This window comes from Myxocyprinus asiaticus, chromosome 16 (assembly GCF_019703515.2).
Source record: "Myxocyprinus asiaticus isolate MX2 ecotype Aquarium Trade chromosome 16, UBuf_Myxa_2, whole genome shotgun sequence".
Lineage (NCBI taxonomy): Eukaryota > Metazoa > Chordata > Actinopteri > Cypriniformes > Catostomidae > Myxocyprinus > Myxocyprinus asiaticus.
Window position 1 is genome coordinate 20,064,339 of NC_059359.1, and position 12,457 is coordinate 20,076,795.

Here is a 12,457-nt window from a genome sequence, read left to right on the forward strand (position 1 = left end):
CTGAAGCATTCAGAGTTCCTTTCACTGGAACTAAGGGGCCAAGCCCAGCTCCTGAAAAACAACCCCACACCATAATCCCCCTCCACCAAACTTCACAGTTGGCACAATACAGTCAGACAAGTACCGTTCTCCTGGCAACCGCCAAACCCAGACTCGTCCATCAGATTGCCAGATGGAGAAGCGTGATTCGTCACTCCAGAGAACGCGTCTCCACTGCTCTAGAGTCCAGTGGCGGCGTGCTTTACACCACTGCATCCGACACTTTGCATTGCACTTGGTGATGTATGGCTTGGATGCAGCGGCTCGGCCATGGAAACCCATTCCATGAAGCTCTCTACGCACTGTTCTTGAGCTAATCTGAAGGTCACATGAACTTTGGAGGTCTGTAGCGATTGACTCTGCAGAAAGTTGGCGACCTCTGTGCATTATGCGCCTCAGCATCCGCTGACCCCGCTCTGTCATTTTACATGGCCTACCACTTCGTGGCTGAGTTGCTGTCATTCCCAGTCAATTCCACTTTGTTATAATACCACTGACAGTTGACTGTGGAATATTTAGTAGCGAGGAAATTTCATGACTGGACTTGTTGCACAGGTGGCATCCTATCACAGTACCACGCTGGAATTCTCTGAGCTCCTGAGAGCGGCCCATTCTTTCACAAATGTTTATAGAAGCAGTCTGCATGCCTAGGTGCTTCATTTTATACACCTGTGGCCATGGAAGCGACTGGAACACCTGAATTCAATTATTTGGATGGGTGAGCGAATACTTTTGGCAATATAGTGTGTATATATATATATATGTGTAAATATAGTATATATATATATATATATATATATATATATATATATATATATATATATATAAAGTTGAAGTCAGAAGTTTACATACACCTTAGCCTAACACATTTAAACTCAGTTTTTCACAATTCCTGACATTTCATCGTAGAAAACATTCCCTGTCTTAGGTCAGTTAGAATGTGAAATGTCAGAATAATAGTAGAGAGAATGATTTATTTCAGCTTTTATTTCTTTCATCACATTCCCAGTGGGTCAGAAGTTTACATGCACTTTGTTAGTATTTGGTAGCATTGCCTTTAAATTGTTTAACTTGGGTCAAATATTTTAGGTAGCCTTCCACAAGCTTCTCACAATAAGTTTCTGGAATTTTGGCCCATTCCTCCAGACAGAACTGGTGTAACTAAGTAGGTTTGTAGGCCTCCTTACTTGCACACGCTTTTTCAGTTCTGCCCACAAAAAAAAATCGTATTGATGGCCACTCCAATATCTTGACTTGGTTGTCCTTAAGCCATTTTGCCACAACTTTGGAGGTATACTTGGGGTCACTGTCCATTTGGAAAACCCATTTGCAACTGAGCTATAACTTCCTGGCTGATGTCTTGAGATGTTGCTTCAATATATCTACATAATTCAGGCTCCCCGGAAGTGGGCAGGAACCCTGCCCAAACCCCTCCCCCGTTTCACCTTGTCTGTGTTCCCCTTTCCCCTGGGGGGAGGTTTGGCAGGCCGTACGGTTCCCTGGCCTGAGTGGGTGGTGGGGGTATTTGGGCATGGGGGTGTGGTTGTGTGTCTGTCTGCAGGAGAGAGCGGTGAGGCTCGTCACCTGGGTTTTCATTATCTCTAACACCTGTTTCTTGTTATAGTGATGGTGGAGGGAAACCTGAAAAGCGCACGAATGCGTCAGAGTGGGAGAATGACAGAGGAGAGTGTTTTCTGCATGTTCACCTCGTATTGTAGCAAGAAACACCAAGACTCTTCTGTTTATGTTTGGCCACTAAGAGCCCTTTTATGTTGAAAACTATGTGTATCTGAAAGGGTAAATAAATAGTTATGTTAATAGTTCGCTGCCTCCTGACTCCTCCATTGCCCAGAAACCACGAACTTGTCACATGTACTATTGTTTGTAAGATGAACATGGTACATTCAGGTGTTTAGAAATTGCTCCCAAGGATGAACCAGACTTGTGGAGGTCCACAATTTTTTTTCTGAGGTCTTGGCAGATTTCTTTTGATTTTCCCATGATGTCAAGCAAAGAGGCACTGAGTTTGAAAGTAGGCCTTAAAATACATCCACAGGTACACCTCCAATTGACTCCAATTAGCATATCAGAAGCTAAATTAGGCTTGACATAATTTTCTGTAATTTTTCAAGCTGCTTAAAGGCACAGTTAACTTAATGTATGTAAACTTCTGACCCATTGGAATTGTGATATAGTCAATATAAAAAAAAAATCTGTCTTTAAACAATTGTTGGAAAAATTGCTCATGTCATGCAGAAAGCAGATGTCCTAAACGACTTGCCAAAACTATAGTTTACTAATATGAAATCTGTAGAGTGGTTAAAAAATTAGTTTAATGACTTCAACCTAAGTGTATGTAAACTTATATGTATATATATACAGTTGTGCTCAAAAGTTTGCATACCCTGGCAGAAATTGTGAAATTTTGGCATTGATTTTGAAAATATGACTTATCATATTTTGACTGGTTTTTATTTAAGGATAGTGATCATATGAAGCCATTTATTATCACATAATTGTTTGGCTCCTTTTTAAATCATAATGATAACAGAAATCACCCAAATGGCCCTGATCAAATGTTTACATACCCTTGAATGTTTGGCCTTGTAACAGACACACAAGGTGACACACAGTTTTAAATGGCAATTAAAGGTTAATTTCCCACACCTGTAGGCACGCGGAATCTTGTGAAAATTGATGGCAAGATGAATGCAACATATTATCAGAAAATACTGGTAGACAATTTGCATTCTTCTGCACGAAAGCTGCGCATGGGACGCTCTTGGACTTTCCAGCATGACAATGACCCAAAGCACAAAGCCAAGTTGACCCTCCAGTGGTTACAGCAGAAAAAGGTGAAGATTCTGGAGTGGCCATCACAGTTTCCTGACCTTAATATCATCGAGCCACTCTGGGGAGATCTCAAATGTGCGGTTCATGTAAGACGACCAAAGACTTTGCATGACCTGGAGGCATTTTGACCAGACAAATGGGCAGCTATACCACCTGCAAGAATTTGGGGACTCATAGACAACTATTACAAAAGACTGCATGCTGTCATTGATGCTAAAGGGGGCAATACACAGTATTAAGAACTAAGGGTATGCAGACTTTTGAACAGGGGTCATTTGATTTTTTTCTTTGTTGCCATGTTTTGTTTTATGATTGTGCCATTCTGTTATAACCTACAGTTGAATATGAATCCCATAAGAAATAAAAGAAATGTGTTTTGCCTGCTCACTCATGTTTTCTTTAAAAATGGTACATATATTACCAATTCTCCAAGGGTATGCAAACTTTTGAGCATAACTGTATAATATACATATGTATATGTGTGTGTGTGTGTGTATGTATAGTGAAGTTTTCATACATTTAGGTTGAAGTCATTAAAACTCATTTTTTAACCACTCCACAGATTTCATATTAGTAAACTGTAGTTTTGGCAAGTCGTTTAGGACATCTACTTTCTGCATGACATGAGTAATTTTTCCAACAATTGTTGGAAAAAGCCCAGATAGGACTTGTAAGGCACATTTTAATTACCACAGAAGCAAACCAAATCTTAACTATCACCAAAACCAACCTATGGTAAAACTAGTTCTTTCAATTAGTCAACCTCCCATTTAAACTTTGGAAAATGTTAAATGTTACGCGAATTTTAGTGCATTTATTGTGGAAGGCTTTGTAGAATGTTAATAAAGCATTATATTGTTACATATTATTTTGTTTTCTTTCCTAAGATGGAAAAAAATGCATTTTGACAAGAAAATAAGTATATATAGTGCCAAATTTCAGCACTTTTAAAATCTGATTAATCGCAATTAACTACAAAACAATTATGCGATTAATCGACTGACAGCACTAATGAATACAATTGCATTACAAAATACCAAAAGTGGCCTTTTAACATAAGATAGCACTAGCACACATTTAGAATATAAAAAATATGAAAATTATGAAACAATAGATACAGTTAAAAATCTGGACACTTTCTAGTTGTCAAAATGTGGAGCAGTTCCATATAAAATGTGATGAACTACACATGTGGTTACTCTGTTAGGGCTGCGTGTAACTGGATTACAAAGTAATAAGTACATTTTAAATTCTTGTAATCAGACTACAGTTACTGACCTTCAATGAAAGTACTTACTTGGGTTACAAATATATATATATAAATAAAATGTGTATTACAAATAGAATATGAATTCATATGTACATCTGTTTACGTTTATGTGACAGCTGAAGGGTCTGCGACAATGAAAAAGGAGAAAATAGACATTATTTTGCATTTGTTGAGCAGAAAAACAAAAATGTTTTGAGACAAATGTTTCAGAAAGTAACTTTATCGTATAGTAATTAGTAATGTGATACCTTTTTCAATTAATTAATCAGTAGAGTAATCTGATTATAATTTTAGAGGAGTAGTTAGTATTTTGTAGTGGATTACATTTTTTTAGTAATTTACCCAATGAGAAAGACCCATTTAGACCTGCCTCAACAACATTACTCAACAAATGGCCTGAATTGGGGGCGGGACTATCTCTTTGTTTGACCAATGGCAGGCAGAGGTCGTATTCAGAATGTTGTTTTGAAAACAATGTTTATTTTTGCGATTCCATTTGGTGGCACTAGTCGCAGAAATTACATACTTTAGCTTTAAATTGTAAAGTATTTACAGATCATAGTAGTACTGCCGTCGAACTGTCTTTCATTTGATTTTGATAAAAAATAATCACTTTACAACAGCATCTTTTTACTGTAATACATAGCCGCTTAGGGCCCATGAGCAGCTAATGGGCCCGCAAAGCGAGGTCGTTTTTCTTTTTCTTTTCTTTCTTTATTATTTTTTTAACCATTTGGTTTGATTTTCTGTTATCAAATAAAAAAAAGTTCATACATTGTAACTGTTGGTTGTGTCAAAACACTTTTGGAGCCAAAAGCGCGTTACAAACATGGTTACATTGTTAAATAATAAATGTATAAAAATGAAACATTTGAAAACGGCCTAAAAAAAAAAAATAATTTTAAAAATAAATAAATAAAAAAACCTTGCTCAGGTTAATAGTAAATGGCCAGTTTTTGGCTTTATTTGACATTCAGCCTCACCTGAAAATTCCTCCTGGGCGTGAGAAGCAGAATGAAGACTCGGCAGGAGTATCGAGAACGTCTCGATGCTGACAACTCTGTTAATGTTGCTGTTTGACACGGAAGCTCCTGCCACCTGCTGAGTTTGAGACGTTCCCCACTGTCCTCCAGCGGGCACGCGCGAGCTCTTTGAGTCTGAACAATGTGATTGATAAAAAAATCAGTATTACATAACTATTTCCGACTGGCAGCTGGCACTATAAACCGATTAAACTACACGTAGGCAATTCAGCATAAAACAACTAAACACCCTCACGGGTCAAAATGATCGTGTAATTCTTCGGGAAAATGCATTGTTTTAAGATGTGTATGTCAAAAAAATGTTTTAAACATTCATTGTTCAAGAATGCTGAGCATCACATTTTACATATCTCATTTATTTTGAGGATATGGACACTTCAGCTAACCTTTGCGTATTGGAATTGTTTGCACCCATTAAAAGGTTAATAAGGTCTATAACCCATCAGTTAAACATGACATCGTCCTGCTTCTTACCATTGTACATGTTTCTTCTCAGTTTTCGAAATGGGCAGTTCTCCCTTAACCGAAACAGACAAGCACTGTGTTTCCTTCTACCTTGAGATGTCATCCTGCCTCAGATTTATAAAGTAACTAATATTTTCAAAGTATAATCAAAGTCTTTAAGGTCTACCGTCGATTTTCCTTGGATTTCTGCAGTCAAATGACAGCAGACAACAGGAAATACTTTTTGCCCTCCGACAAAAATGTATTTGGTAACTCGTTGAACTGGTTTATCTCAAACAGACCACCGTCTATCCCATGTGATGAGATGCGTTTTTAAATAAGGAAAATAAGGAATTAAAACAAAAGACAGTTTAAAATTTAGCTATTAAAAATATGTTTATGACAATTTAACATAACAGGAATTGATTCCAGCTTTATATTCAAGTGCCCCAAACAGATTTCTATTATCTCTTAGATTCGCATATTTAATAAATATTTTAGTTTACAAGCTCCTCTTGGAGATAGTTATACATTTGTATACCTTTTACAAATCTATTAAAAGTTCTAAATTCTACATTTTGCACACTGTAAACAGCACATTGCCTTAAAGTACAAGCCATGAAGGAGTGGCCTTGAAAAAGCTCAGACAGGCCACAAGCTTTACAAATCACACAATAGTTTAGAAGTCTTGAATTAGCAAACAATGCATCATAACCAAATTAATATATAAATACTTGGAATTCTGCTATCTTGTTGATGACATTCTAAGTACATCTTTAAATAGTTGAAATTGCTCTTTTGAGTGATTTAGAAGCTTTTACTGCATCTGCTTTGTGTTCAAGTTTGGCTTCACTACAGGGTACATTTAATGTAGTTAATTTACAATGTTTAATGTTTCATAACACAACTTTAGTTCACAAGTTTGTTCTGAAAAAGAGGTTTCCCCTCCCTGCCCTTTATTTAACCCCCATCTCTCGATTCTTCTCTTCTCCTTGGCAGTTTGTCCGGAGTTCTGACAGTTTTAACCTCTGGTCAAGACACAGAAATACTCAAAAAGGAAAATAGGAGGAGAGAAAATTAAATCACAGTTGGATTAAACCTAATTGGACAAAAGTCTCACAGTCCAATGCAAATTTAAGACTGCTCAGACCCTAAAGAGATCTGATCTACATTTGGCAGTTGAAGAAGCCTCAGATGTGGCCTATCTAGCCCCAGAACCTCTGCTTGACTGAAGGAACAGGTGTTTCTGAATCTGGGATGTCCGGGGCGAAGATAGAACCTGCAGAATCGGAGATGAAGAGGAAGTAGATGTTGGCCACCAGCATGGCCAGCATCGGCAGAAATGAGAATCCAAAGCCAACACCTCTCACACTGCTGTCACATGCTGCTGCGATCCAGTACAACAGTCTATGATGCACACAATACACAAACACAATTTTAATAATATACTGTAACTGTCTGCCAAACACACAAACATATAATAGCACAGTGTCCTAAAGAGGCACAACACAACAAGTTATTTGTCCATCCAAAATACATAACGTGAAAAAATCACATTCAAAGAGAAAATTTTCAAGATAATATTGATTTGAGGGATTCATTTTACTGATTGTACTTTTATTGCATAGTATCTGTTTAGGTGTTAGGGGCCATTCAGACTGAATACGTTCTTGCACTAAAAAAGCTACATGCAGAGCAACAAATCAAACAATGCATTCTTCTGAAGACGCATTTTTATAAGCTTTAACAGTTATTTTTAACTTGACACAGCTTCTAAAAAATGATACTGCGCAACAAAAACAGCAAGACTCAATGCAACGGTGAAAGACTTCCATCTAGTGTATTTTTACATAGAAAAACAATTGAAAAAAGCACAAATGGCCACAAAAATGCGTTCAGTGTGAACGGCCCCATAGGTGTCATTTTCAAGCAGTAGCAATGCAATTTTATTTCACCCAAAAATGAAAATTCGGTCATATTTATTATTTCCTTCATAAAATATAAACCGTTAATAACATTAATAACAAACCTCATTAGTGCTTGCTAAGGTTTGATGTTGTGGATGTATCGCCATATTTGATATATTTATGGAAGATGATCAAATTAATTAATTTGAGAGTGAATAACTTAAATTTTTATCTGTTCATCACACAAAGTGATCATATAGCTTCAAAAGGATTGAAAAATAGTGCATGAGTCACATCAGCTACTTAAACTGTGGAATTATGGTGTTTTTTGTTGTTGTTGTCCTTTATGGATCTTGACAGCCAGGGGTCCCCATTCACTTTCATTATAAGGCGAAAAGATGTGGAGATTTTATAATTTTTTTCCTTTAGTGTTATATGAATGAAAGAAATTTGGGTTTGTAACAACATGAAGTGGAGTAAATAATGACAAATGTAATTTTTTGGCGAAATATCCCTTTAATAGGAAAAATGAATGAATTGGTCCTTGCCAATTAACATATTGATGTTTAGCTCAGCCTAAGGTATTCCTCATGCAAGTTAAAGGGATTCTGTACCTGCCAAGGGCGAAGACGATGGTGAGAAGAGGAACTAGTTTAAGCCAATCCTGACTCAGGTAAGCAGACATCACAGCCAGCTGAAGGAAGAAAAGGAGAAAGAGAGAGATGGAATCCTCCACATAGCGCTGGTGGACGGCTACCTGCTTAACCTCCCTCTCCCCCTCAAATCGCGGCCTCAGTGAACGATACCTCAGACGGGATATGCCCAGTACCAACATACCTAAAAGAGAGAGAGAAAAAAATAACAGAATGAAAGTTTCAAAAAAATTAATGATGTCCTTAATTTCATTCTTTTTAATGTGGTTTTCAAGATCAGTTGACAATTCCAGGATTGAATGAACACAGACACTTGTCTTTTCAGAGTATATAGAGCAAATCACCACCACAGACCCCTATTCAATTAGGAACCTCCTGCTTACCGAGCACAATGGGTATAACTGCAAAAACAGAACAGCGCAATGTGTAGACCAGCCTTAAGGGGGTGCTATCAAGCAAAGGGGCATCAAAAGGCAGGAAGATATATCCACCCCACACCAACAGGGGGAAGATCAAGGCAGAAGTGAACATGGATGCACCCAGTTTAAGGGCATCACGATTAGTTTCACCACAGCAACCTGGAAGAAGAAAGAGAGGTCAGACCTTTTATACTCCTATAAAAGTAAAGTCACTTTGAGCTGTTAGGTGCAGGATTCAGAAAATAAATCCACTGCCTTCTAGTATGACTCTTAAAGGAATAGTTAACCCAAAAAGTAAAATACTGCCATCATTTACTCACCCACAGCAACTTTGAATATGCACAAGTGCAAATGAGAGCTACAGTGGAAAGGATGATTTTCAGTGAATAACTTAAATTTCATGCTGTTTCTCACACAAGGCTACTGTATGGCTTCAGAGTACTTTGAACATAGCGCACAATGTTCACAAAGGCGTATTAATTTTATGGCAATTTTGGAGCGTTTTTCTGTCCTTTTGAAGCTTAAGAGCAGTAATGTAGTCTAGGGCATACACCGTATAGCCACCTATCTTTCTTAGGATTTTGCATATGCCCACCTAAAATAAGTTATTATACGTATGGCTGCCAGAACAACAAGTAGTATTTTGACCTGGAACTTTTTCAATTTACTAACGTGATGCAGCAGCACCGTTAAGTGAAATGTGTTTATTTTTTATTTATTATTTAAAAAAAAGTGTACAGTGATTCTCTCTAAACCCGAACGAAGCAGTGGGAGGCGGGAGCACAACTGATGGCACAGGCAAGACAGACAGTCCGACAAAGCTGATCGACCAATCAGAACGTTCAATTTAGACACGACTGGATATTTGCTAACCAATCACATTTTCCGTTTCAGTAAGGGACGGGACATTTCCACATTTAATGCTGAGGCACAAGCATCCCTGGAGTAACCATAATTTGCGCTGTAAATATATTTCGGTGGTGCCTTTTTGTAGTGATATCAAATCATTTAAATGTATATTTCTAAGTAGGAAAACAATGTAACTATACACAGAAAAGCACATTATAGTACACATATAAAACAAATAATCATAAATTTGTATGTAGGCAATATATCGTTATACAAGATAACATGTTAAGGTGAACATTACTAGACTCATATAAGCTACAATGCTTATCAATTTATTGCATATTATGTATGTATTGGTTTATTAATTTAATTTAGATGTTTAGTAATTGTGAAGTATTAAACATTTTCAAAGTAGCCTAATGAAAGCAACATCCTTCATAAATGTACAGTATGCCCACCTCTTCAGACACTACTACACCATGGTCACTGCATGCTTTCATCTTTATGAGGGTAACAATGAGAGCATTTTTATTTTGGGGGGTGAACTATCCCTTTAAGAACAAGCTAAAGGGCCTTAAGAAAAGGTATCTCACATCAGGGAATGAGATTGATTGGTAGTGAGATCAGGAAACTTTAATATAACCTATGGGATTAAGCTGATACTGTCATAGCAAAATGTCTCACAATGATTTAAACAACAAAGCTTCTCTTACAACCTTCCTCAGGCCGACGACGCACCTGCCTACAACCAACCAGGTAAGTTTGTGTGTATAACAAATGAAAAATGTTATTGTTAATTTTAATACATTTAATTAAAATAAAATTCAATTTGTGATTTTTTTTGCCTGAATAAGATAAAGATTAAAAACATGATTTCTTCAGTGGTATATGTGATGGTATGTATGGATAAATTAAGGTACAGTATGTCTTATATTGGTATTATTTATTAGTGAATAATGTATTGTCTGATTTAGTTGTATGAGTTGGCTTGAATGTGAAAAGTTAATCACAAAAAAAAAAAAAAAAAAAAAAAGAGCCAGTGCTCATTCTCTACTCACAGCAGCTCGATTTGCTTTCAATGGGCCAGTCATGGTCATAGTCTTCAAGCGGTGTTCCATGTGTCTCATGTGACCCCAGAAAGGGGCTTTTCTCTTCTTCGCCATCTCTCCAGTCATCTCCAGTCTCCCGAGGAAACTCTGGCTGACTGGTGGAGCGCAGAATGGTGATGCTGGGACTAAAAACTCTGGCAGCCTTCTCTGGCATAACATTCAACTCCTCCACCTCAATCTCCGAAAGCCTCCCTTTCCCTGTCTCCATCCATCCTTCACCCATCTTTCTTTTCTCATTCATTCCAAGCTCCTCCCTCTCACTCTCCGTCCGGCTCAATCCACATCGGAGTGAGATGCAATCAGATCTTATGCTTGTGCTCTCTCCATCATTGCCTGCCAGAATCTGTGGTTCAGGTTTATTCTCAGGCCACTGTAGGGTACTGGGTTCCATATGTGCAGACCTGATCATGTCCTCATCCAACCGCTCAGTGGTGTTCATGTCTTTTCTTTCCTTGGCTCCATCTGATACCCATTCAGGGGTTTGGGGCTCTGCTGATGGTCCAAGAGAGCCTTTATCCATTGCCCCTGGGCCTGGAGACAGACATTTTGGCAATGAAAGAAGTGGAGAAGCTGGCAACAGTATGTCTGAGTATTGCTTTAAGAGGTTTACATTTTGTGAAAGGTCACTTCTCACTGGAACCCACATTTTATGAATTCTAATATTTTCTTAAATTTCATCAGTCTCCCTATGTTGTAGGGAAACAGAACAAGAATTTACTCTAATTTAGATTTACCTGCACTTAGGCCCACTGTCAGCGAAATACAAAAAGTTCATTTTCAGTACAGTTTAATTGTGCTCACTGTGGTTAAGACAATAGACACCACAGGTAAAATCCAAGAACATTTTTACGGTCAGATTAAAGTAACTTTGGTTTCTAAAAAAAAAAAAAAGACAGTTGTATTTGTCTGGAAAAATAGAAGCCTAGACATTTAAAAACTACACAAACTAAACAAAATACAACCCCCCTGATTGTAATAAAAATAGATTCCCCCAATACCATTAAGCCTGGAACAACAACATATAAAAGGTGTTACTGTAGTACAACTATGGTACATTTTCATAATGGTGGACTTAAAAAATACGCGCGATCAGTTCGTTGACGCAGAATTGACTCCGCGAGGCCGCAGAACAACATCAGCACGAGATCAAATAAACAGACCGACAGCAAAAAACAAAACAAAACAAAACAAAACAAAAAAGCTAATAATAACTACTATACAACATTTAGTCTTATTCTGTTACAGCTCTGAGTGGTACATCTGATCTTCACAGTGTCCTTACTTTAGGGTTATTGGAGATTCCTTAACCAGGCCGAAATTATCTTTATAACGTGATATGTCAAAAACACTAAAACACGTGTGAACGACACGTACTATGCAACGCTAAGTATAAAAGTAAAACTTTCCAATGTGCTTACCCAGATATCAGCGCAGGATGTTGAATTTTCACGATTGTTTTCCCAGTTTTCTGAAGTGAAACTCCTGTAGTGGAAGTTCAGGTGTGTCCAGGACAGGTGAATTTTGTTAAAGGGACAGACTCTTAAAGGGGAAGTTGGTGAATACTTCGGTCTCATGTCATCATGGCGCCTTTGCACTTGTGCCACTTTCCATGCATAAGGTCGTTACCCCTCAGTAGGGGCAGATTATGACTAGCAAGGGCCTCCAGGGCCAATTATTATTCTAATTACTAGAATGTAGAAATGGTACATTTTAAGAAGCTAAAATTACTTCAGGCTTTTACATTTTCAGACAAGGCTTTGTCAAAATAACATTCAGGGTTGGGAGGGTTACATTTAATGTATTTCACTACAGATTACATGCTGTAAAATGCCATTTTAATGTATTCCGTTAGATTATTTAAAGTTAGTAAC

The 12,457-nt window shown here is 37.6% G+C and overlaps 1 protein-coding gene across 1 annotated transcript; it reads right to left on the reverse strand.

Moving 5' to 3' along the window:
• Positions 1-6,033: 6,033 nt before the first annotated feature.
• On the reverse strand, positions 6,034-12,110 carry tmem79b (transmembrane protein 79b). Its single transcript, XM_051721806.1, has 5 exons — positions 12,005-12,110; positions 10,536-11,117; positions 8,593-8,787; positions 8,171-8,393; positions 6,034-7,056 (listed from the first exon to the last, which is right to left on the reverse strand). Exons 2-5 carry the CDS (start codon positions 11,104-11,106, stop codon positions 6,855-6,857), a joined length of 1,191 nt encoding a protein of 396 aa, XP_051577766.1. The 5' UTR covers positions 11,107-11,117; positions 12,005-12,110; the 3' UTR covers positions 6,034-6,854.
• Between the last annotated feature and the right edge of the window lie 347 nt (positions 12,111-12,457).

Excerpts from the sequence above, each read along its gene's own strand:
- tmem79b (XM_051721806.1), bottom strand. The coding sequence starts at position 11,106 with ATGGATAAAGGCTCTCTTGGACCATCAGCAGAGCCCCAAACCCCTGAA. Across the intron at positions 8,788-10,535 it reads TGAAAGCAAATCGAGCTGCT|GTTGCTGTGGTGAAACTAAT; the intron begins GTGAGTAGAGAA and ends TTCTTCTTCCAG. Across the intron at positions 7,057-8,170 it reads ATCGTCTTCGCCCTTGGCAG|ACTGTTGTACTGGATCGCAG; the intron begins GTACAGAATCCC and ends TGTGCATCATAG.